This window comes from Labrus bergylta, chromosome 22 (genome assembly GCF_963930695.1).
Source record: "Labrus bergylta chromosome 22, fLabBer1.1, whole genome shotgun sequence".
In the NCBI taxonomy this organism is placed as follows: domain Eukaryota; kingdom Metazoa; phylum Chordata; class Actinopteri; order Labriformes; family Labridae; genus Labrus; species Labrus bergylta.
This window is the reverse complement of record NC_089216.1, coordinates 3,508,449-3,534,818: the sequence shown is the minus strand read 5'-3', so window position 1 is coordinate 3,534,818 and position 26,370 is coordinate 3,508,449. Positions and strand designations below refer to the sequence as shown.

At 41.1% G+C, this 26,370-nt stretch overlaps 2 protein-coding genes across 3 annotated transcripts in view; one reads left to right on the top strand and one right to left on the bottom strand.

The window, feature by feature from the left end:
* Positions 1–173: 173 nt before the first annotated feature.
* On the bottom strand, positions 174–18,249 carry usp12b (ubiquitin specific peptidase 12b). 2 transcript variants are annotated; one of them, XM_020655256.3, is made up of 10 exons: positions 18,102–18,249; positions 11,794–11,874; positions 11,570–11,653; positions 10,441–10,570; positions 9,582–9,871; positions 8,932–9,008; positions 8,507–8,590; positions 7,914–8,111; positions 7,729–7,807; positions 174–5,299 (listed from the first exon to the last, which is right to left on the bottom strand). In XM_020655256.3, exons 1-10 carry the CDS (start codon positions 18,147–18,149, stop codon positions 5,198–5,200), a joined length of 1,173 nt encoding a protein of 390 aa, XP_020510912.2. In that variant the 5' UTR covers positions 18,150–18,249; the 3' UTR covers positions 174–5,197. The 2 variants fall into 2 exon arrangements, with proteins under 2 accessions (XP_020510912.2, XP_020510913.2); XM_020655257.3 differs by having other exon boundaries at positions 10,441–10,564.
* A 2,756-nt stretch (positions 18,250–21,005) lies between these two features.
* rasl11a (RAS-like, family 11, member A) overlaps positions 21,006–26,370 on the top strand; it is a 7,840-nt gene continuing 2,475 nt past the window's right edge. The window contains exons 1-6 of the mRNA XM_020655259.3: positions 21,006–21,601; positions 22,952–23,008; positions 23,188–23,270; positions 25,056–25,096; positions 25,174–25,303; positions 25,905–25,980. Of these exons, the coding sequence (XP_020510915.1) occupies positions 21,433–21,601; positions 22,952–23,008; positions 23,188–23,270; positions 25,056–25,096; positions 25,174–25,303; positions 25,905–25,980 (556 nt within the window). The 5' untranslated portion in view covers positions 21,006–21,432. The remainder of the gene's footprint in view (positions 21,602–22,951; positions 23,009–23,187; positions 23,271–25,055; positions 25,097–25,173; positions 25,304–25,904; positions 25,981–26,370) is intronic.

The following is a 26,370-nucleotide window of genomic DNA, read 5'->3' as shown; positions in this document are numbered from 1 at the left end:
CAAACACAAGGAAGCTTTGGAAGGAACGTAACAAAAATCTTGTGCTTGTGGGATCAAAAGAGAACATCACATTTCTAACTCTGATTGGCTGATAAAAAGAAGTTTCTCTGCTTCAGATGACCTGCTGCTGGAAAACATTACAGGAGGAAAAAAAAGGGACTCGGACAACAGTGTAGATTTTATCATCTTCAAAACCAGTTTGTGTTTTATTTCAAACAGTTTGGAACACCAGCCTTCATTCCCAAACTTCACTGCATCTACATGTATTCAGAATGAACTTCAGACCACAGTGTGCAGCGGCAGCAGCCTCGACAAACATCCAGACAACAACTCAGAGGACAAGATTCAACTCGTAACCCTCAAGATATTTAGTGGCAAGAACTGAGAAGCCTCGGAGTGTGTAGACTAATAAAATAAGAGTTGACCTTGCAGAAAAGAATCAGCGACCTTAATATCATGTTCTTTCTGAAAGGTTCAATTCAATGTGACACATTCTGTTTTGCCGTTTGCGTCTGTGAGGCTGCTGCCACTCCGTACACCAGTTGCAACATATTGGAGTGTTTCTGACACATTCAGTCACTTTTCACCAATCAAACAATTACATTCTTTGTGACCTTGAAAATCGCAGAGTGATGTGGACTACGGAGGCCCTTAAGGGACATTTGAGAGGACAGACGATATAACTTATAACTGTTTGGGGAAAAAAAGGAAAAATCCACCCACAGATGTCAGTTTTTTGTTTTCGATAAGTTATTTTATCGGGTTTCGCTTCCTTGACTTGGCCGTAAAACCTTCAGAAAGATGCTGAAATGTGCTGCTTTTGATCAACAAAGGATTGACAGTAGTATGCTTTAAAAAAGTCTTGATAGATAATTATTTTATTGGTAACTGTAAAAATGTAAACTGAAAACAATATTTAATTAAAGAAAGATCCATTGTGCATTTCTTCTGTGCTTTACAGTCGGTAAATGTTACTACATCCTTAGCTTCGGGAAAAAAGCACTCACTCTACGCAGATGACACCATATTGTAGATTATTAAAGTTGTCAGTTTATGATGCCTTTAAATCTCTCATAGGGTGAAAAATCATAACCTTGATGACCAGATCTTTTTAATTTGAGGCAGACTGTTTTACAAAAAAAAAACATTTGGGGTTGAGAACTTAAAACTATCTGTGTGACATTCCAATGCTTTGTCAGATTAAAAAAGATCTCTCTCTACAAAGATGACATCATATTGTATCTTATTGAAGTCGTTGTTTTTTTAAATGTATGTGAACTTATGGGTGGATTTTTCCTTTTAACACGGTGATGTACAAGTCAGTTTTTGGGTCAGTTACTTTTCTGCACAGCAGTTTCTTTAAACTTTTAGTTTTATTTGAATTGAATACATTTTCAATCTGATGGTTTTTGAGGGTATTATGGGTTTAGCTGTGAGATTACAGGTGAGCTAATTTATTTCAAACTGTTGGTTGGGATACCAGATGGGCGGGGCTTTTTACTTTTAAAGCCCCAGTCGAATTGATTTACAACAGGAATACTTATTTTTAGATATAACATCCACTAACGTTTTTGATCTATGTCTGATTATTTCAAGCAAGCAAATATTTATTTTCCAATAATAACATCTGTATTTATGTACACCTCCACATCGCTTGTCAAATACTCCCAAATTTTAAGGACATATTCTTCAAAGCTGCCTACACGACAATGGTAGACTAGTAAAATTAGTGACATATCAAAAACAAGTGGAACATATAAGAAAAAGATAACATAAAACATTTATTATAATATTAATTATATTTAAATAAAAAGAGCCTTTAAACATAGTCTTCCAACACTTTGTCCATCCAGAGGTTATAGGCAGTTTAGTTGATGACTAATCGTTTTTTTTTTCAGTTTTTCAAAACTGAATTTTCATGAAACTGAATCGGAAAAAAAAAGAAGACTGATACCCAACTTCAGGCTGGGTCTGCGTCCTTCATCGTCCAACGTATGTGCTTTTGTGCTTGTTTTTGTTCACTTAAACTATCAGCAAATGGAACATTTCTTTAAATTTCAACTCATTCAAAATCAAAAAAACTACAAATCTCACCATCAGAGATGATAGAACAAATGGCAATGAACTTGATTTACCCAAATAATATTCCAACACACAAATAAAACCTTCCTTTCATCTAGATTAATTCAGTTTTACGAGCAGCACAGACAAAAAATGGAAATAGTGTTGACATTGAAGCCTTGAGTGAATGTAGGTAACTGTTTGAGACGCATCGTCTGAAGTTGCTCCCTCTCCTGCCGTCATTCACACTATTTTAAAAGCTTAAGCTAAGACACTTACTGAAAACGTGTTAACTGCTAAATAAAGAAGCTGAAATACTCAGAGTTAGGATAAGTCTCTGTTTGCTAGGGCTGTCAAACTATTTATTTTAGTCGCAATTAATCACATGTTCCATCATGTTTGAAATTCCATTATTTTGCATTCCAAAACTGATTTTGTTATGCTTTCATTTTGAAGATTTTTTACTATCTTAAGCTAAGGGTGTTTTACTTCCTGTTTGGGTACAAACCTGCTTTTATTTTGACGGAAAAATAAGATAACAGTTAAGACTTTAACTTAACTGCAGAAAAAAGGAACTTGTTAAAGATAGAAAAGTAAATGAAAATAGCTTTAAGAAAAACCTAACATTGAAATGTTTGATGACACGATGTAGATATTAAATCAGATTTTTTCAAGGAGTTCTTTTTAAAAGTGAAACGAGCCATTCAAGGCACAGAGGTGTCGCCTTCATTAGGTTAGCTTCTGGGAATCAAAAGACAAGACCTGTTTTCTGTTGTTCAAAGTGCTTCTTTTGTCTCAGCAGAGAGAGAGAGAGAGAGAAACTTCAGATTATCAAGACGTGTCGGCCTCCAGATGTTGTTTTACAGGTCAAGCAGCCCTATCGTAATTCAACTGTACACTTTAACATTCAGATAATACCCGACCCTCTGCCTGGGACGCTCAATTACCGAAAAATACAAACAACACTTTAACAAACAGAAAGAAAGTTTCCGTTCACTTTCTATCTGCTGCTAAGAGTCACATGCTAGCTTGATTGCTAACCTGTGGTAAAAACTTGGCAGTGTAAAACATTCTTCAAAAAAACAAGATTTAACACAAAAAAGAAAAAAAACACTCCTACATTTGGTTTGTTTGTGCGTTTAAAAGAAAACAATGGAGGTGAGAACAGGAAGTCAATGCCAGTCAGCAGGCGAAAGTTTCCAAGAACGAGTACAGGCTTTTAAAAAAAATGGCTTTGAAAGCAATTCTTTTGGATTTTGTTTAAACTCAGGAGTGTTAAAATGTAACACCAATGGAAGAACATTTCAATGGGAGTTATCTTACTGCATTAAATGAACCACATCTCAACCGTAAGCTCCACATCAACACAGCGTTAGCATCCTTCAGTATTATTGAGAGCTGCGATTCTGGAGTGAAAAACGTGTTATGTAAAAGGTCGGCGTGCATGCCAGAGCTGCAGCTGCACGAGAAAAAAAAACAAAAACTTGAGCCTCTTGAGTCCAAATTTGCCAGCGTGATTGGTGTTTGGTGGGGAACCAGCTGCAGCAAAAGAGTGTGTATGTGTGTGTGTGTGTGTGTCCAGAAAATAAAGCAGACATTCAACATGAATGTAGTGTGACAGTTTTGGATGTCAGAACTTCTTCATGTGTCCCTTTTCAAAATGGTGAATATTCTGGTACTTAAAAAGAAAGAAATCAAAAAATGTTTAAACACCACCACCCTTTGAAAGCAAACTACAAAACAACCCACGAGATAGCTGTTTAAAAACAAAAAAAAAGAGTTAGCTTACTTTGTTTGATGTTGAAACACCTGGCCGCTCTTTTGTTTGAACGCGTTCCATCGTTTTTTTGATTTTCCCGCCAGGAAAACAACAGGACCATTGGCACGACGCTGACTTTCAAAAATAAAACCAGCTGCTTTCACTCGATATCGCAAGATGGATGTTAAATTGAGAATCTGGATTATTGGTGTTCTGTAAAGCTGTCTATGGCCCAAATTTAAAGCTTTTTTTTTTGTTTTTGCATGTGTATTTTGCAAAGCCTTTGTAACTAATCATTTGGTTTTTACCATTTTGTTTCTTCAAAAAACTCAAATTACATTCCGTATTATTTTCCAGTTACCATGTTCTGCTTTAACACATTGATCACCAAAATTTAGAGGGTATATGGATCTTATACAACAGTGCATGCTTTAATGGAGAATCTTAAAATTGTGTTTTTGGAAGAAACAAACTCGAAAATAATTTCCCCAATATTTCTTTTGGTCTAATATAATCGGGGCCATGACTTCTTAGAGCTTTCATTAGTAAAGAAATCCCAAATAACGAGCCGTTCTTCCAAATCTCTAGTGGCTGGTTTCCCATTTCACACTCTGCCTTTTAACACTTTTTGTTATTAGCATCACGGACTTCATGATAAAAACACTGCAAACTAACATCACTGCACTGCGCTCCTAGCTTACGTTCTAGCTCCTCTATCTTTAGATGTTCTGTCAGTGTTTCGTTGTGGCCGGTTGGACGTCTAACGAGGCTGTGAGGTACTTTTTTATTTTTCTTTGTCTCTGGAATGAGTTTCTGGAGTAAACGAATGGTACCAGTGGCTTAGAAGCTAATGTAGCATGGTGAAATGTGCACACACACAAAAATAAATGCTGAAGAAGACTTGTGACGCAGCTGGTTACCTTGAAGAGAAAGGTTACAATCAGAAGCGAGTGTCTCTTCAAAAACAGTTGATTGGTTAGTCTGCATCATCTCAACGATCCCAAAGCGCTCTGACCTCCTGAACGGAGCACTGTGCGTACAGCGATGTCAGCCTCTTGGATTGGCGTTACTCCCAGCTGATGCCCCAGCGCAAAGCGAGTGTTACAGAATCAGCCATCTTGTTTTTGTTAAGGTGCTATTTTTTTTGTTTTTGTTTTTTGCAGTGGGGGCTCAGAGGAGTTCATCAGTCGTAATCCAGGAGGCTGGCATGCAACCTGCACACGTCTCAAGATCCGAGTGGCGCTCCAGTGCAAAGCTCCGCCTACAAGGAATAAAGCCTGGATACTTATGTAAGCGTACTGGGCGGAGCCGGTGGTAGCCATAAGCTCCTCCCCCTCTGTTGAGTCACAGTCTGTTGGGGATTCACCATAGGCTGGTTCAGTCTCTGGACTGGTAGAACAGGATGTAACCTGACTCAGAGTTCTTGGAAATATCTGACGTCAGACCGTAGAACTCCTCGATCGCCTGGGCGTCAATTTTCTACGAGAAATGAAAAATGAAAGGTTTGACTTTAGAAACATTCATTTTCAACAAAGAAGGTTTTTGTTTGACAGTTTGAAGACAGCTGTGGTTCAAAGACTACTTCAACTTTTTAAGAAACACGTTTTTTTTTCCGTCTACAGAGTTTGTGAGAGCCATAACCAGGGGGTGTTTAACTTAGCCTTAGCTTAGCAATAAGACTTAAGGAGAAGAATGGGGGAAAGCTTTAGCTCCAGGTTATAAGAGCCCAAAAAAGGAAAGAAATCAGTTGAGAAAACAGATTTTAGTAAGAGACTTAGAGTTAGAATTCAAAGCAGAGCGATGCAGGGAGAGAGTTAATCTCCACAAACCATAAAAAATGAAAGTTTGTGTTTCTGCTCTGCAAACTCAGCAGAATCTAACAGACCGGTTCCTCTCCTTTGGACCAGATGTTGCAGTGGGCCTCGTTCCCATCGTAGTGGAAAAATACACTGACGGGAGACAGGATCGGTTTTAAACATCAGTCGGCGATGACGGTGACAAAGAAGTTTTTCCTCTGTGTTCACACAGCAGGGTGACGTCCACCACCAAGTTGAAGATTTGAGGAAAGATAAATTGTTTGGATTTGGGGGAAAGCTGTCTAATGCGTCAACTTAGGGGGAATCTTGAGTCTGTTGGGCCCAAGGCAAAAATGATTGGAGGCCGTCCAACCAGCGTGTATCGCAATCTGACAATCAGGATTGACAGACATGCAACTCCAGATGTGATGGGTTCATATCTTCAACGTCTAACTGAGACGTGTTTGGACTACTTTCAAACATGTCTCAGGAAGTTGAAGAAATCATTTCAATATCTAATCTCCAAAGTTGCCCTGGAAAAAGGACAACTACTGCTCGACTTTAAACTCATATTTGTTTTTTTATCCTCCACAGACTCTGGAACGTTTAGCGTCACGGCTGCACGCTCAGTTTACCGCTGATAGCTTGACTGCCGCAGCTCGCTCGTTCTTCTTGGCGCCAAGATGGAAAATAACAAATCTGAAAGGTTCTTTGGCCCCGGCAGCGTGAGGCCGAGGCTCTGGCTCTGTGCTTTAAGAGCTGATGACAGAGAAGCTACATCATGCTTTTGGCTAACACCACACGCTGGTAACACTTCACCTCTGATTGATTTAAATGGTTTTTTTTCTCAGTGTGTGATGCTGGTAGAATTAGAGAAACCATCGCTGTCATTGTTGCATCTGTGTCTGCTGTCATGTCAGTGATATTGGGGATGGCGGCGTGCTGAGACGGGAGCTGGAAGCTGTTAGCTGAGCGCTAACACACATGCTAGAAGGATGTCAGATGGTGTGTGTGTGTGTGTGTGTGTGGGATGCCGTGTTTTCTCCTGTCAGCACGTCACAGAGGGGGAAACAGATGGTCTCGTGGCAGACGCTGCGGGATAACTTGCTTGCAGGAGCTGCAAATTCTAGAGATCCTCGATTTGCGTCATACTTGTTTAATCAAATCAAAAGACGAAAAGGAGAAGCGGACGCAGCAGCAGCAGTCTGTGATGTTTTTAATTTTCTGAACACGATGTGCTTCCTAATCAAACTGACATGGGGGCTTGAAATTAATGAAGTGGGATGAATAATGTCTCAATTAAAGCAGGTAGATGATGAACGAGGGTGAGACGATAAAGAGGACGGAGCGGTGAAACATGATTCCCCTTCCTGATCTCATCCTCCGGGCTTCAGGCTGATCCGGAGCTCACAGCTGACGCAGGTCTCTTCTGTTTTTCTTTTCTCCGTTATGAACACTTTTATCCGCCGTCCCGGTTCCCTAACTCTGTCCTCATGGTTTAAAGCCTACTTCAGCTCCTCATTATTAAGCACAGGTTAAAGTATCTGGGTCGAAAGGAAATCCAGACACAACATTCAGAGCGCCAGGATCTACACGGAGACTGGAGGACGGCTTGTTTGAAATTCCTGTCTGGTCGGGACGGAGGTTCAACATCTGTACATTAAGTTCCCTGAGGGTTTTCTTTGGATAATATTACATTAAACCAGATTTGATTTTAAATACCAACAAAGAAGGCTGAAACAATCTGGCATCCTTTCTACATAGTTTTTTCTTTTCTTGCTTAGAAAGTTTTCAGTTTTTCTTAAAGCATTGAAACCATCAACAATGCAAAATAGACAAAGAACTTAGCGAGTACTCATGCTGTTTTCATGCAGGGGGCGGGGCCAAGGGGTGACCAGAGCCACTCCAAAATCCTGATCTATAATTGGCTATTTGCCTTGTCAGAGGCGGGACTAGTGTTTCAAAGATCAACTTTTTGAACTGTTCTTTAAGTAGCTGGACGACAAGAAACAAAGAAGGTGGAGCCTGATTTTTATAAATTCATCTTTAGCGTAGATCATCTCAAAGAGTTGATTAGTTTTTTGCGTCAAACAGAAAGAGTACGCCTCTCACCTCTACGATGTCGTCGTCAAACAGCAGCCAGAAGCCGTGACTCTTGACGATGGTGATGTAGTGTCCACGGTTTGGACCGCTGCGGAGCACAGACAAGACCGGTTAGGAAAGGTTTTCCATTCTACTGACTTAAAAATGTCCATGATATTTAAAAATAAAAGTGTATTTCAAATGAAGAGCCCTACCTGCCACAGTGTACGACGACGGCCACCAGGTCGTACATGCGGTCGGGGTTGGTGGCGTCCCCGGACGTGTTGAAGAGGCGGAGCTCCAGGGGGAAGACGACGCGATAGGACAGCTTGGTGTAGCGGTGCAGCTGGTCCATGTACTTGAAGCGCTTCAGGTGGAGGGCGAGGATCATCGGGAGCTTCTTTACCCGCATCCTGGAGGTGAAAAAAACACGTAGAGACACAGAGAGAGGTTTGAAGAATCGATGTTTTGATGGTTTAGATCAAATAAAAAGTTGTAAAAGTCTCGAGGTGTCATTTGATTTGGAAGTGAACACAAAAGTCCAGCGGGTTTTTGTTTTTTAGGCCGCTGTGCAAAAGGTAATAATAGACAACTTGTCAGAATGAGGCCGGAAGGCCCTGACTGGTTGCTATAGTAACGTCTGATGTGGTTTTTGGGGGGGTACCGTCTAATGGAACAAACAGAAACATTATATGTCTGCAGCACGGCGCACACAGCTGCAGATGTGACAAACTGAACGTGACCTTCAAAGGCAGCTTAACAATAACCAACATGTGGCCAGCACCTCGCTGATGATGATGTCACTCACCTCTTCTGGGCTTCCTGTTTGCTGCGACACTGCTCACAGTAGTATTTGTATTCGCTGCATAACGTCTCTGTGTTACTGAAGCCCCTGTGAACACACACACACACACACACACACACACACACACACACACACACACACACACACACACACACACACACACACACACACACACACACACACACACACACACACACACACACACACACACACACACACACACACACACACACACACACACACACACACACACACACACACACACACACACACACACACACACACACACACACACACACACACACACACACACACACACACACACACACACACACACACACGTACGTTTAAAACCTCGGAGTCTAAATGGAGGATTCAACCTTCTTTGCTGCCTTGTGAGTGTGAGTGTGATGACATCACAGTGTTACCTGAGACAGTGTGTGATGGAGGTGTTCTGCTCCACGTCCACCGACAGGTCCAGGAAGTCCTCGTCTTTACTGCTCACCTGCAACCAAACCAAAAGAACCCTCAAGGTCACATGGGTTCTCTTTTTTCAAACGACACCATTTCCCTAATATCATCATGAACTGTGTGAATGAGGAGAGAAAACTGTGTCCTTTTTTCAAATCTTAAAGTCTTTAAATGTGATTTTCCACACTTAAATATAATATAAATCAAGTATATCGTCTGAAAATAACTCTGAGTCATGACTGTCTACAATGGGTGTAACACCCGAGTCCCACTGTCTGTGATGTTTTCAGAGTTTTCAGAGTCCTATCTTCACTTTGTTTACATCGCCAGGACGGCCGGCTGACTCCTCCCCTCGTGTATAAAAGTTGTTTAATTGAGGGACTATAGAAAAGAAGAATAACATACTGTACTCACTGCTTAACTGTGTTTCTAGATCACGCTCATTTCAGGTAAATTTACATGCAGTGTGAAGATACCAGCATAATAAAGATCGCTAGCATTAGCATGCTAACACAGCAATGCAGCGCAAGTTGTTTTAGTTTCATGTTCGTAGTCGAGTGTCGACTTTTATCCTCTGTGGGGATGAAAAAAGAAGAAAGGGACTCACAGCTTCACAGTTGAGGCAGCGCGTCTCGTTGGTCAGAGTCCCCTGGAAGATCTCGTGGACCCACGTCTGCTGCGTCTCCTTTCCTCCGTCTCCTTCTCCTCCTCCCTCGCTCCCACTGCCTCCTCCTCCTGTACTCCCTCCTCCTCCACCACCTCCTCCTCCGTTCTGCACCAGCTTCCCATTCTGCTGCCTCTCCTGGCTCTTCTCCTCCTGCAGCAGGTCGGCGATGGTGTTGAGGAGGTAGTTGAGGAACTCGTGGGCGTCCTGCTGCATGTAGTTGTCAAACAGCTCTGAGGGGGGGGGAAGGTGAAGGGGGAGGGGGACACAGGTGGAAGGACGAGGACACAGAAACGACATGTGAATAAAGACATGAGGAGAAATAACATGAAGCCAGAGAGAGAGAGAGACACAGATGGGGAATTATAAGTGAAACTAAATAAACAGCATCAGCATGTGTTGGGGGGAGGGGAGGGGAGGGGGGAGGCGGGGGGCTAATTAAGCTCATCTCTTTTTTCCATCTGCAGGATTTGGCTGACAGTTTTATTTCCTCAGCTGAGATAACCCTCCACTGCTGCTCCTCTCCTCCCTTTCTCTTTCACGATCTCATCTGTGAAGCTCAACGGGGGGAGGGGGGGGGGGGGGGGGGAACTATCTTTCATTCATTGACTTCACATTTCTCAACAGCACTCAGAGAGCCGAGTGGATCTTTTCCTGAATTAAAAAAAACAACATCGCAGGAAGTCAGATGTTGCAGCAGCTGCACATTCTGGCCGAGCTGCGGAAGTCGAAAACTTGAAACAAACAGGTTTTGATTTGAAGGTTTTTTTAAAGCTCGATTGGATCTTTTAACGCCACCAACCGTTCTCTTTCCTCAGACGCGAGATGAACTTCTTGGGCGGGATGACGCCGACTTTCTTCTTCTGCGTGGCGATGCTGTTGAAGAGGTCGGACAGGCAGGTGAGGAGGGACTCCTTGCGACGCGGCTGCACCTTAGAAAGACGGATGATATTAGTCAAATTAACAAAGTAAAACAATGTGATATAGAGGAATCTGCTGGAAGATTTCTTGGGTGCTGCCATCTTGTGGAGGCCGCCATAACTGCAGCGTATCTCGGTGTTTGCTGCTGCCTCTACCCACAGCATAAAAATATGACATTCATGTTAGATTTCACATATTTAAGGGCTTTCAAACTTGCAGAAAACTCCTGATGTGTGAACGCAAACGGCCGAATTTTTCACTCCGGGTGAAGTCGGAGTTTCTCTAGCCAGAGTATTTTTTCTGTATATAATAAAAGGCTGCATTATGTTTCCTGTTCTCCAGTTGGTTCTCCTCCGCTCTTTTGTTGACATTGTCGTTCCGTCGATCTACATGCAGCACTGATGTGAAGGCAAATATTCCCATTAGAGCGTCATATAACGCATCAGTAAAACCCAAAAATGGTCAATTTAAGAACTTGTAAAGTGAGGTATAAGTCATGAAAACCTGTTGGAGAAGCGGTGCTAGCCTTCATTTCTGTAAAGTGACGTCTGTGAGGTCTCCTGTAACTGTAATCTAAAAGTTAATGCAAACTAGAGCTCGACCGATTCATCAGCCGGCTGATAATATAAGCCGATATTAGCTTTTCAAGTGACTATCAGTATCGGCTAATTTTCTCCTTATCGGTCGAGCCCTTACCCAAAGCTGAGGTTAATCAAGAACTTTAAATTCAGAGTTTCGCTAACTTAACTTCAAAAAAAATCAGAAGACGACCAAATGTGAGAACACAACCGGCCTTACTTTATCCGATTTTTCTTTTTTGGACATGACATCCAGTGGGAGTGTGGTCTTACACTCCCACCTGTCTCATGGTCTTGCACTTTGTACGGTTCTGTTATCTTTGGCTGTATTCAGTGCGTTCTTTGAGCATGAGAGGTTCTGTAAAAAAAAAAAAAGTGAGGACAGGAACAGGGCTTGCTCGTTCCAGCTCAGCGGTTTCTCTCATCGCTTACCTTGTACGCCAACACCTTCTCCCTGAACGGTCGACAGAAGTACAGAGCCTGCAGCACCGAGTTACAGTAGCAGGTGTTTCCAAACTGGAACAAAAAAAAAAAAGGAAACACACACAGGCTCGATCAGAAGCAGATCAAATCAAGAGACAGGGAGGGATTTCACCGTGTTACACTTCACTCTAACTGAGGGGGTCGTCTGATCGGGCGGTTTGACTTCTACTTACGTTGACCAGTCCGAAGTAGTGCTCATTAACGGGAAACTGTTCCGGTCCAATCTCCTTTTCCAAGGCAGAGGCATTGGCGCCCTGAAGGGGAAGAAGAATAGAAACATTTAAAAGACGTTCTTGAATCTTCCCACATTAGTCGACTTATCCTCTATGGATAAAACTAAATTGTGCAAAGACACAATGCAGTTAAATAAACGTTTCCTCCTCTACGTATTTGGTGTTAGTTTTTATCATAATATTCCCAAACATTGCTGAAATGATCCATCAAACCCTCCTTCGTTCTCCCGTTTCCTCATCATTGTTTCTTGTTGCTCCTGCTCGTTTCTTTACCATCTGTTTCCTTCTGAGTTGATCTACATTCTGCCTTTCCCCCGGTCACACTGATTATTACTTCTCTTAGAACTAAAGGCATCTTTGTCCTCAAAAAGGCAATACAGTCAATCATTTAATTCTGTCAAACAAGTCTTATCATAAAACCTGTATCGTTTCCAGTTTCTGAACTCATATATGATGTTAAAGCAGGAGAGAGAGATGATGTGATAACAACCATGATGCAGCTTTCCCTTCAGGCCTGAACGACTCTGTGTTCTTACTCATCACCACGCTGCAGCTCGTGGAAAGTCAACACACTGAGCGAGCGAAACACCACGCTGAGGTTATTTATCTACCAACACAACATCCACACAGCGCATGGTGTCAATAAAGCCGAGGCACACAAACAAGCTAGAAAAGACAAACACAAGAGGATTCTGGGAAAACACAAAGCACAATGTGAGCTGGAAACACAAACACACACAGTCATGAACTTTGGGATGTTTTCAGCGACAGCTTTGGAATAAGTGTTTAAATAATGGACTGCTGTTCAAACCCTGTGTGTTTGTTTAGTCATCAGGACTATTAGTCGAGATGTCATGAGCTGGGATTTCAATCAAAAAGCTCCAGAGACTTGCTAAAAGGAACCTTTAGCCCTGTTTCCACCAAGCGGTCCAGTCCAGTTCGGTTCAACATGGTACCCATTTATCGGCGTTTTCCACTTCCAAAAGTTGGGAATGCTACCAAAACAACCAATCCATGCCGTCCTACTTTTTAGTTTGGGGTACCAAGAGTACTGACTGACCCCAAAAGAGTGGAGTTTGACACACTGTAGTCTGTTGATTGGTCGAACTTGAGAATGTCCACTTCCTGTGCGACAGCGGTAATACAAAACACTAAATGATGAAATATCCCACAGACTTTGAGACAGTAATTCCAAGGCTGTTTTTGCGAATAATGTAAGGCGTAGCACCGGCCCAATGGACAACCTTGGAGGTTCAGATCTCTGCTGGTCATCCTTGAATTTATTAGCGGGCTATACTATGTCACACTGCTATGATGTCATGCTAGTATATAGCTGATGCGGCTATCGCAATCCGGCTTACACTCCAAACACCAAGTAATGGTACGGTTTATCGGTGGTAAAGAAACGTAAATAAGATCAGGATTGACCTACCAAATATTCCCAAACTGTGCAGAACCAAAGGAGACCGCTTGGTGAAAATGAGACTTTTTGCATCCATTAAAAAAAATGGTTCCTGGGGCTAAAAGTTTTGGGTACTTTTGACTGAAACAGAATTTATGATTTGTCTTATTTTGAACTATTTTAGTTGGAGCTCCACACCGAGCCTTAACCAAAATGTTTGATAGTCTGATAATTTTTCCCAAATTTAGACGTTTAATTGTGATGTAAAAAAGTTGGAATTGTGAAAAATTGGAGCTTTAGATAGACTTGTCTTCACAAGATACCTTTATTAAAATGAAGGGATATGATATGACTCAATTAGGTAGACTGTCTTCCATTAAAACTCCAAATTGTTGCCACATTACAGATGCTGAGATGAAACTGCCCAGCTCTGGTTTGTGACTTTCACGCTTTAAACCAGAAAAATTGATTTTCTCTCGAACAAAAAAACCTTCCAGGTACAAACATGTATGCTGCCAAACTGGCCAGCAGATCGGAGAAACCTGCCAATGAGACACACAGCCAGTGTTTAGCCTCGTTACTATTTGACAGATAGGCGCTGGTAATTTGCCACAAAGCCTGCCGGCCTTCACGCTTAAATGGGTTTTAAATAGGTTGCGCGGGCCTGCTGTGTGGTCTTTAAACACCCTGGCGAGTAGCAGCAGCCACAGAGGCTAAGTTAAGAGCTCACTGCTTTTCAGATCACTCACACCAAATTAAGGAGACTTCTTCTCTGTGGCATCTGCCGAACCGTCTGTCGGCTCTGGAAGGTGCGGCAGAGAGAATCTGGATAAGTTACACTTAGAAGTTAATCTTCAAGCTCTAAGCTCTCGTGTCAGCCTCTGAGGCTTCACTATGCTGCCACATTAATGTGAAAAGAGCAAGTAAGGCCAGAGTGACAGTGTCTGACCTTTTCAACAGGGCCCGACCAATGTGAGGTTTTGGGTCCGATACCGATATTGATATTAGGAAGAGAAAAAAATCTGATAACGATAAATCGGCCGATATTTTTCTTTGATCTATTTTCGATCTGTAGAGACAGATAGATTTAGAAATATACCTTCCTTTTTTTTTGCGTTGATCCCTCAATTGCATAAACTTGACAAGATGGTCACTCAACTCACACTCTAGAAAGTGATTGTTATAATCCATACAGCGCCCTCTGCAGGTGAAAGAGAACTGCTAGTGTAATACAATGAAACTCAAATTAAAAGCTTTTTGACTGCTGAATAAATCGAGTGATATCTGCGCAAATCTGTGATAAAATGTAGCCGATACAGATAGTCACTTGATGAGATAATATCGGCCGAAACTATCGGCTAGACGATTAATCGGTCAGGTTCTACTTTTAAACCTTTCTTTAACAACTAGACAAACAGAGCGCTGTCCTTCAGCGGGATGCTAAAAACTCCAAGCTAACAAGCATCGATGGCCTGATTTGTCTTTGCGCAAGGTGGTCCAGCCAAGGCTGCGGACCCTGACCTCTGACCTCCCACGATTTCACAACAGAGATCACTAAAGTGTCAAAGCAAATTAGAAACATCAAAACACAGCTTCAAACTATTAAATATGTGGAGTCAAGTACCCTGCAAGAGGCTTTCACAGTTAGAGAGCTATCTTTCAAATCGCTAAGAGGACAGAAAAAGAAGCTGAAGTATGACGCTCTTAACTTTAACAAAGAGTGTCTTTTATTTACCTTCACAACCTGAGGGGCCTTTTTTAAAGATAAAGACGTGCTCTTTGAGATTTCTGGGAAACAAAGTCCAGGTTTGGTACAGAGGAAACTTTGGAGATAAACCCCATGACGGGAAACGTTGAATTTCCCCATCAGGTACAGACAAACAGTAGAACAACCGAGGCCGTCATTTTAACTGTTCTATTCATTCATTCATTACGTGGTGTGAAAATAAAATCTTTACTAACTAGAGTAACCGGACTTTCTCTAAACGTGTGTTAAATTTATTCTTGTACTTAAGTTTTAACGCAAATTCTTAAGTACTCAGTATTTCGTTAGCTCGTATTTTATGACCACGACGGTTTCTCTAGACGTATTTTAGAAAGTTTATTACTTTAAATGTTGGTACTTTTCCATCTCGAGAAGATAAACATCGCTGTAAAACTCTCAGACAGCTCAGCTGACAAGTCAAAAGAAATATATCGACCGTACAACATCAAACATTTGCCTTTGTTAGCGTTCCTTTGAGCTGTGTCGTGTCTCGTCCTAACCTTCAATTCAAATGTGCTCTCCTTGTGATGTCACAGTGGGATTCTGGTATAAAAAAAAAAATCCCCTCCCCTCCTTTGGTATCTCCACCCATGAACTTGACTCACAGCCTAGAGCAGGGGTGTCCAAAGTGCGGTCTGGGGGCCATTTGCGGCCCTTGAGGGGATTTTTTGCGGCAAGTGACTTCAAATGAAGAATCAGAAGATTTTGATTAAGATCGGCACATTATCTTATTTTTATTTTTCATGTTAACGAGGGCTGAACAATATTCCTAAAATAGAAAATGTTCAGGAACATGTATGTTGTTGTTTTTTAAAATCTACAGCTTTTACTATTTTCCACATTTTTTTATAAACTATGAAAAAAACGTATGCAAAGTTTTTGCAAACAAGAGGACTGTTGTTTAACCATTTAATGACCTGAGCTAAATGAAGAAAGCTTTTCCAAAGAAATGAACCACATCATAGGCTTGATTCTGAGAAAAAAACAAATAAAGTAAAATATTTGATTTCCTTTAGCGAGCCTTTCGATTCTGACCTACAAAGCTTTACTATTTTTTTCAACTATATTTCAAAAACAAAACCTGCGGCCCGCGAGCGATTCTAACACGACAATTTTGGCCCGCAAGAAAAAAACGTTTGCTCGCCTAGAGCAAAACTTCTGCACAGGTCCGCCATTTTTTATTCTCGCTACAGAGGAGTGATGTCTACCAGGGTAAACTCAGGGGGCAGGGCTTATTGCATTTAAAGAGACACACACACCAAAACGGAGCGTTCAGAGAGAGCCGCGATGACGTGAAGTGCTAAATGCCTAGGTCTTACCATAAAACACTATACTGACTCTTTTTTATGACTTTGATGTCATAAAAAAAAAGTAGAAAATTATTCTGATATGGTTGAACTTAGTACTTCTTAGACTACATGCACAAGTACTATGAAGTACTTTTTCTGTGTACTTTTTGAGAAATCCACTGTCAAAGTCCATAATAAATCACTATAATGACTCTTTTTTTCTGACAGGGTCACAAACCTCCTCCGGTGCTTGATTCATGTTATATTTTGACCAAAGCACAGCACAGATGTTTCATTTAGACCACAGGGGGACTGTTTGAAAAGCTGGAGGAGGGGGAGAATATGTCCTCTTTAAAATGCAAATTGTAAACACACGATTTATAAGATAAGATATAATATACTTTATTCATCCCAGCAGGGAAATGTAGGTGTTCCAGCAGCCAGCATACAAACACACAACACAACACAACACAACACATATATACAAACACACAACACAACACAACACATACAAACACACAACACAACACAACACATATATACAAACACACAACACATATATACAAACACACAACACAACACAACACAACACAACACAACACATATATACAAACACACAACACAACACATATATACAAACACACAACACAACACATATATACAAACACACAACACAACACATATATACAAACACACAACACAACACATATATACAAACACACAACACAACACAACACATACAAACACACAACACAACACAACACATATATACAAACACACAACACATATATACAAACACACAACACAACACAACACATATATACAAACACACAACACAACACATATATACAAACACACAACACAACACAACACAACACATATATACAAACACACAACACAACACATATATACAAACACACAACACATATATACAAACACACAACACATATATACAAACACACAACACATATATACAAACACACAACACATATATACAAACACACAACACATATATACAAACACACAACACATATATACAAACACACAAAACATACAAAACAACATGAGCCCACAATACAGTTTTTATATTTGACATATGCAGCTAAAGGCTAAAGTTTAAAAGTGTAAAAGTCTTCTGTCCTTATTAAAGGGAGTGGCAGCCTTTAGTTATAATGAAACATGTTTAACCCGCAGTGATATAATCGACCTGCAGACTCTTTAATATCTTTAACTTTCACAGCTTCAAACATGTTGTTGTTGTTTAATCTGCTAAAATATGACTAAACATGGATTTTAAATGACTTGTTGACATTATATAAAGAGAGTCTGAGCTGTCAGGAAGTCACACACGGCTTGTTTACGGTGTTTAGAGACAACAGGGAAGGTGTTTACGATCCCTGAGGGCACATATGTTTAGTTAGCATGCTAAGCTAAGCTAGTTTTCGGACCGCTGCCCTTCTCTGACAAACAAACGAAAGAAAAGCTGATAAAACTGCGAGAAAAAGATCAGCCAGCGGGTGGTGTCGTTTTAAAACAAGATGTTTGTGTGTGTGGAGCTGGAGGGAGGGTTGAGAAGGCTCGGCTGCAGGCTACAACTTTCTGTAAAGCCTGAGTGTTGTTATCATGTTGAGGTTAGCAAACATGCTAACAGCTAGCTTTAGCGTCCAGAGACATCCGGGCAGCGCCGCGCACACACACACACACACACACACACATTCTCACACACACACACACTCTCTCACACACACACACACACACAGCGGCGAGCAGAGCTGTGATCTCGGCTTCTCACCATCGTACAAATCGAGGCGATCTTTCGGACTGTCATCAGTATTTCCATCCGTAAGCCGCCATGTTGGACCGAACCTCCGGTGTTGAAAACGATCAGAGCCGCCGCTGGCTGCAGAGTTCCGGGAGAAGCCTTCTGCTCCTGTCTGTCACCACTGTGATGTCACACGCAATGACGTGGACCACATCCGTCATGGATTTTCAGAATAAAACACCGACCGACAAAAAAAGACAAAAAAACTTTATTTTTTATTTTATTTTTTTATTTATTTTATTTATTTATTTATTTTATTTTGGGGCTTTTTGTGCCTTTAATGGAGAGACAGGACAGTGGATAGAGTTGGAAATCAGGGAGAGAGAGAGAGTAGGGAATGACATGCGGGAAAGGAGCCACAGGTGAATAGAATAAAATATAGAATAGAATAGAATAGAATAGAATAGAATAGAATGACTTTATTGATCCCAAACTGGGAAATTGTGGCGTTACAGCAGCAGGTTGTCCAAACACACAATATGAGTAAAAAAAACACAATGTTAGCAAATTTAAACACAATATAATATTAAATACAAAGTAAATACGTACTAAAAATATCAAAACTAAGAATGTGAATATATACAACCAGGATTTAACTAAGCATTACTAGTCTTAAATAGGAAAGATTAAATATGGAAGATTAAATGTAAATGTGCAAAAACAGAGTTGTAAATGGACAGTATTGACATAAGTTAAAGTGCATGAGTGTAGACACATTATATAGGTGGGATTCGAACCTGGGCCACCCACTTGGAGGAGGAATGCCTCTATACATGGGGCGCGCGCACAAACCACTGCCCCACCAGCGCCCCAAGACAGGATTTTTAAAAAATAGGATAAGATATTTTTTGGCCTTTTCACCTTCATTAGATTGGACATCTGTGGGCAGCTGTGGCTCAGTTGGTAGAGTTCAACCGAAAGGTCGATGGTTCAATCCCCAGCTTGGGCAAGACATGGACTAGTGTTGTACTTACTCTTTCATGTACGTCGCTTTGGATAAAAGCGTCAGCTACATCTGAACATCTGAAGAGAGACATGAATTTAGATTAGAGAATGGGGGGTGACGTACAGAAAAGGGCCGAGGTCAGATTCAAACCGAAGTTTGCGCGATCATTTGGGTTGGTCAGGTGGTAAGGTTGAGTGTTTATATGTCACAGGTGAACAGGAACTGTTGGTATAACGTTGGGAACATACAGTTCTTACCAGAACTCAACATATTTAACATTACAAAAGAACCACGGCATACAGTATCCAAACAAAGCCTGACAACGACCTGCTATCAATATCTACTCAAAGCAAGTTTCGATTCACCCGCCTAGACAAGACCTTCCTAGTTTTCAGATCAGAGCTTGTTCTGCTGGCAGTTTCGGATTCAGACTCTTTTAAACTTGGATTTTCTTGAAAATCCCGCCCCAGATTTTCAGCTTGCAATCAACAGAGGGTGTGACACGCGTCAACTGCCTCTCCTGTTGACGCTCAGAGAATGAAACTGAAGTTCTCAGTCCAAACGAAGCCTGACAACGACCCACTATCAACATCTACTCAAAGCAGGTTTTGATTCACCCACCTAGATGACAAGACCTTCCTAGTTTTCAGATCAAAGCTTGTTCTGTGCTGTGCTTTTGACCAAAGCACAGCACAGGTGTTTCATATAGACCACAGGGGGACTGTTTGAAAGGGTGGAAAAGGGGGATAATATGTCCTTTTGAAAGTAAACTTAAAATTTCACATTAGAAGCTTCCAACATTTTGAAAAAATCTCAAAAGCTGTATATATGTTTCTAATAATATCTCATGGGCCTGCCTTTTGTGTTGAAGTACTTTTTCTTTGCATTGTGTATTAAGTACAACTATTTAATATTACAATTTCAATTTATTTTAAGAAAGTTACTTCTACATGTAGTTTTAACAGTGATTGTGTGATTTAGTGTTCTCTTATTTTGAAGGCTAAACCGGAAGTTTAGAGTACTGCCCGCTGTGTCTGACAGTCGCTTGACTCTGACCAGTTTCCTCTCGTCCAGCCTGAGGAAGCTGTGAGGGAGTGTCGCCGACGCACTACTCAGATCTACGTAGGTTTGTTCGGTTCTTTACACAGGGGCTGAGACCGGCGGGCGGTGCTTCAGAGTTTCTCGTGAAGCGGGACTTTCTTTCTCATTTTAACCTCGTCCAATAACAAAACCGAGTGCTCCTAAACAACATAATAACGGGTCAAAGATAGCAACATAGTAGGTTAATAGTTTTGAGTAGATACTATTTCTCTTGGAGTATTCAACATGCGCGTTTGACAAATCGCTCCTTATATAATTTAGTTTTTGTTCCTTATTCTAAAAAAAAACACATTTCCCCTTTTTTAACTTCATTTTAGTCATTTTCTGTTCTCTTTTTTACTGACCCATAAGTTCATAAACATGACCAATAATTATTTACTTTTTAAATCTAGTTATTCTTGTACTGCTCTGTAAACCTAAGTCAAGATTGTTATACCCCATGTGGGCTTTTTCTCGTAAAATATAAAGAATAACACTTTTTTTTTTGAATGGTTGCAACAGTTTAACTTTTCAAACTGGAAGAAAAAAAGTATTTCTAAATCAAAATAGACCAGCTCTCACTCATTCTTGGATTATCTGCTCATTTTAATATAAAGTAAAGACATATTATAGTTTCAAAGAAAAACACCCTTAAAGGAACAGTCACCGTTTTTTTATCTTGGCTCTATTAATGAGTAATCAGTTTGTTTAGCAGCTTGATTTTCTTTAATGATAAAAACGTTTTATTTGCTTGTTTAAAGTCCTTGAGAAGCTCCCTGTTTAAACTGCCCTCATAGGAATATTAGAGGGGAAGGTTCAAAGTCTCCCCCCTCCTCCTCCCCCTCCTCCCCCTCCTCCTCCCGGCTCTCTGTCCGCAGCCAGACGCATCTGGACTCGGTGCAAACCGGAACACATCTTTTAAACTTCTTTATGCATCTTAAAAAACGATGTTTAAATGCGTTTAAGTGAGTAAAAGTTCGCCTTCTTTTGGCTGAAAGCTCCACGGAGAGGTTTACAACTTTGTCTTTAACGCAAAGTGGACGAAAACCGGCAGAAGTGCAGCTGGAGTACTTGGGGAATATTTGCGCATTTTGGACTTTTACGCACGGGAAGAATCTTGTTTTTAATTGCCGAAGTTCTTTACTATAAAGATCCGGAGTAATTATGTGGAAAATGGAGTGATATCCTCGAAGTTTCCGGAGGTTTTTTTTTTTTTTTTTCTGGCGGTGTTATTTCCGAGCAGAGCTTCTTGTCTGAGGTCAGAGAGGGAGCTAAATGCGGCTGACTGGAGGCGACCCTGCACCGGGAACCATGAACAGCAGCAGCAGCGGCGGCTCGGGGAACTTTCTGCTGGTCCCCATACCGGAGTACCCTCTGCTGGACTGTGTGCCCAACAAGACGGTGAAGATCGTGGTGCTGGGGGCGAGCAACGTCGGCAAAACCGGTATGAATGGATGGAGGAGATAGGTGCGGGGGGGGGGGCGGGGGGTGGGGGGGGGGGGGATTGTTGGAATTCAACAGCTGTTTTTGAGGGAGTAAGATGGTGCAGAATGCAAAACAGGTGATTGTTCAACCATCCATCATGCAGCTGGTTATTGTTAGGGATGTCTTTGTCACCTATTTGTCTTTAAAGATGTGGAAATATCTCCAGTGTCTGAAATCAATTAGCCTGCTGGAAATATTTGATGTAAACTTCCAATCGTGAACAGCAGGGGGCGACAAATCTCACTCTAGTTTAAATCCATCTTTTCATTAGTGTAATTAATCTTTAAAAAGTAATCCACATGGTCAGTGCGCTGTGATAAAAGTTGAGATTCACACCTTCTTTTTTATTTGTATTTACAAACATTGATACGTTTATTGACAATAAGTGAATTATCGAGACCGCCTCTTTTAGTCCCCGGTCTCAGGGTGGTCCCCCGTATTTATTAATCATGTTTTATAACAGTGGCAGCTGGTCGACAGAGGGCGCTAGGGTGCCGCCCACCCACTCCCCACACGGAGAATGAACGACCTTCTCTGAATAAGATTCTTTGAGATGTCTTTTCAATAAAACTAATTTTGCGAGCTAACCGCTAGGCTAACAGCAACCCCCGCTTTTTTTTTTTTTAGGTCAGTTTACGTATCGTAAGAGGTACTTTTTATGACAATAATGGCATTGAAGGAGGATTCATTGAAAGGTGCTTTAACGTTGCATTATGGGAAATGTAGTTCACAGGGTTTTTGTAGTTCTTACCCTCCTGTTAAAAAAAGAAATCATAATATCTCAGCCCATGCTTCTTCGATTTTGACCGTTCTTTTGTTAAACAGCCTCTTACGAGTTCCCAAAATTGACAAACATGCTAAACGAAAAACTCCAGAGCGGTCCTTTAATGTGAGGAATCTCAGCTGTTATGCTTCAGCACCACTGGAAAGAAAAGCTGTTAGCTAAACCGTCCCTAATATTTCAAAAAACAAAAACAAAGCCGGATGAGATAACGATTTACTGTTACGAGATGATTCATGAAGGATTGCAACATCAGATTCTGAGTATTGATGAATCATTTTCTGTGTTCATACTTTGGGCCGGTTTGTTTCGCTTATCTCTCCCCCCACAAAGTCCTGAAAATCGAAAATGTGTGTCACAGCAACACTTGTTGAGAGAAAACATTGAAGTGTAATATAGGTCAGCAGGTTTCTGCATTACAGGCACACTCTTCACTTTGTTGCTCTTTTCTCTCAGTTAACGGCTAATTCATTCCAGTTTTTCTGCATCCCTCTGAGACAGAGTTTTCTTTTTTTGTCTTTTTTTTAGCTCTTATAGTCCGGTTTTTGACCAAACGATTCATCGGGGATTATGAAGCAAACACTGGTGAGTTTTCCATTCATCTGTTTGTAATCAGAGAAGAAACATTTGTCAAAGTACGCAGGAAAAATACTGCACACATGCTGATTTCCCTCTGGAAAAAAACAAAAGCACAGCCTACTATTGATTTCAGTCATCCATCCGTCCATTCATCCGTCCATGTGTGTTCCTTGCGCTCTCTGCAGGGGCTCTTTACTCCAGAAAGGTCACTCTGGACGGGGAGGAAGTGTCGCTGCAGATCCAGGATACCCCCTGTGTCGCTCTGCAGGTAACTGATGGAGGCAGAGAGACGGCGGCCATGTTTTCCATCCCTGAGGTTTCTCATGCATTATTTAGAGAACAGCACAAATATAAAAGCTGTCTGCTTGAGATGCTTTGGCCTCAGTTTGTGATGATATTGTGCGCTTCACTGGTAACAAAAACACACAAAAGAAGCTCTTTCTTATACAAGATTTTTAAAAGCCCAGTTAGGAAAACGTAGTCAACTAGCTTGGTAAGCCGAGCGACTGGCTGGCTTGCTCCCAGTTAGCTAGCTTTCTAGCTTTCTTGACATTGCTCGTCAAACTCGTCAAAGCCTCAAACAATTGCCACATTTTTAAAAAAAATCTCAAAGCACAGTTAGGAATGTATTTGAAGTAAAAGGAAATGACCCCTGTGATAATCTCCTCGCTCTTGATGAAAATAATGAGAGCGACGTGCCACACGGCTCACCCACCGTCTGTTTACAAAACCAGGCCTGAAATCTGCTCATTTCCTCGCCCAGGGGGAGATAACGGAGGGTGAGGAGGAAGTCCCTCCTGGTCCAGATGGGGACCGGCTTCCAGAGATTAGACAGAAAATAATTGGTGTGTGAGAGGCAGAGAGGTCGAAAAGTTACCAAGCTTCTGGAAAATTTTTAAAAGCTGCAGCAGGAGAGATTTCTAAAAAGAGTCTCCATAAAATTGTGAAAACAAAAGTGAAATGAACGTGTCTGACATCCATTGAAAATATACTGTCATGGGGTTCACCTGAAAGTAAGCTAATCGTCTGGAGAAAACTTAGCAAATCTTTTGCTCTAGCTCAGAGAAAGAAAAACATTTTTGGGGTGTAATTGTGTGATAAAATAAACACAAAGAGTTGCTTGAACTGAATTGTTCCCAAATGGACGACTGGGTGGTCCGGGGGCCCAGGGGTCCGGCGGAGTCATAACGCCAAACCAGCTGGTGCGTCTCCATTAACAGCCATTTGTCTTGGCGGCGTACCCTTTTCAGTAAAACCGCCACCTGTTAACTCGCTTGAAGCTGCTCGGGGATGATGCATTGACAATCTTGTGGCCAGTCTAGTCAAGTTTCTGCAACTTTACTTGGTTGAGGTTCAGAGAAGGTAAAGACAACATTCACTTTGATCGTTGATCGTTGTGAATTTTGGCATGTCAATAGGAATCGTATAACAAGTAATCATTGCTTATTTAAAACACTTAAACCAATTAAAGCTGACCCAGGTTGCTGATTCAATTCTGGGAATGTGTAATGAGGAAATACTTTAAAATAGAAAGTCTTTGGACGGCTGACCAGACTCTGAAAGTCTTTTAATCTTTGTTTTTACGTGTCCAATCATTTCCAGCATGTGCTCCAACTAAGCAGAAACCTCCAGTGTTGGAAAAATGAAGCCAATGCGGAGGAGCAAAAAACTGCACTTCCGCGAGTGTCCACTAGAGGCTTGCTGCAGAAGCTTAGGAATTCACTTAAACACCTATCGAAAAATGCAGTTTTTAAGCAGAAATAAATGTGATTTCCGACTGATTTAAAAACCCAAATTGGTCTGAATAGCTCATGTCCTTATCAGCTTACACTTGACAGGTTTTTTAAAAATGATTTATCAGTTTTGATGTTATCCCCTACTAGCCTGGGGCCCCAAGATGCTGCCTTTCCTTGCCTGTTGACAAGCAGCGCCTCTGCAGAGGGTCACAGTTTTATTCTTACGTTTCATAGCAGAATAAAGACATCAAGACTAGTGGCAAGACTTAAATTCTGTTACATTTTCGTCAACAACATCTCTGTCTGCTCTTTTTCAGGATGATGCTGAGGGTCTTTACTGCCAGGAGCAGATCAACAGGTTAGTTTTTTTTAACAAGTACCCTCATTATAATAATTACTATCATGTCTAAAACTGTATGATAACTGTATTCTCAGGTCGATCTACTGGGCGGACGGTTATGTGCTGGTTTTCTCCATCACAGACCACAACAGCTATCGCACCATCCAACCGCTGTACCAACACGTCAGACGCATTCACCCCTCGGGAAATATACCCGTAATACTGGTTAGTGTGTGTTATCTCACTCAATTATTATTCTTATACTTTGTTGTAACTGCTAATACTACATATATCTTTTCCATTATTACTGGCTTTGTAGCTATAAATCATTTTACTTTGTCTCTAGCCGTCTCTCTCGTTCTGCATCCCCTCTTAACCCCAACACAGTCACAGCACATGGCTGTTCAACATGAGTCTGGTGTCAAAGTACATATGGAAACAAGTGACAAAATAAAACAACAAGGAACAACCAAACCAAACAAGAGTAAATCATGACAGACACAAGCAGAAGAGATAGACTTTACCAGATTTAGACACAAGCTAATTTTAGCCTGGGCACACTCAGATTAGATTAGACACAAATCCTTAAACAGCTAACAGCTAATGACAATAATAGAAGTGCTAGTTTAGGTTACAGTAAATCTTAAAAAAAATAGGTTAAGTAGAATCACGTCAATACACTCAACACTATGCAAGGATAATGATTTATTTTTTATTTTTTACCAGGGCTAAAGAGTTTCACTCCTGTCGTAAACAGGAGTAACAGTTTCCCTCTAACCCTAATCCCTTTAATCTAATCTGTCCTGTAATCTGTAATCTGCTGCAGGTTGGAAACAAGAGTGACCTGCTCAGAGCCCGACAAGTGCCGGCAGACGAGGGCGAGACGTTAGCAGCTTCACTAGGTCGGCCATCTTCTTCTTCTTTTGTTGTTTTTTTTCTGTTTGGTATTTTTTTCTTTGTCCTTCTATACTTTCTATATCACACTACTTTTGTGATCTTTGTTCTTCTTTCTGCAATCAGTCCGCAATAGCGAAAATGTAACAATACAAAAGGTATAAAAGGTCTAAAATAAAGGTACAAAAAGGCCAAACATGTGAACAGTAATGAGCTATTTCGACCAAAACTGTTGAAAAATGAGTCTTTCCATAAGAGACCTAATGGGGATTCTTGGTTTTTGGAGCCAGCCTCAAGTGGACATTTAAGGAACTGCAGATTGTTCTTTATATCTTGTGCATTGGCTTAATTTTTAACATTGGAGGTTGCCACTTTGGTTTCCTGACCAATCAACAGCT

Coding starts and splice junctions, on each gene's coding strand:
- usp12b (XM_020655256.3), bottom strand. CDS start 18,149: ATGGAAATACTGATGACAGTCCGAAAGATCGCCTCGATTTGTACGATG. Junction 11,875..18,101: donor TCGCCTCGATTTGTACGATG/GTGAGAAGCCGA, acceptor CTTCCCCTTCAG/GGCGCCAATGCCTCTGCCTT. Junction 9,009..9,581: donor GCTGCCTCAACTGTGAAGCT/GTGAGTCCCTTT, acceptor GTTTGGTTGCAG/GTGAGCAGTAAAGACGAGGA.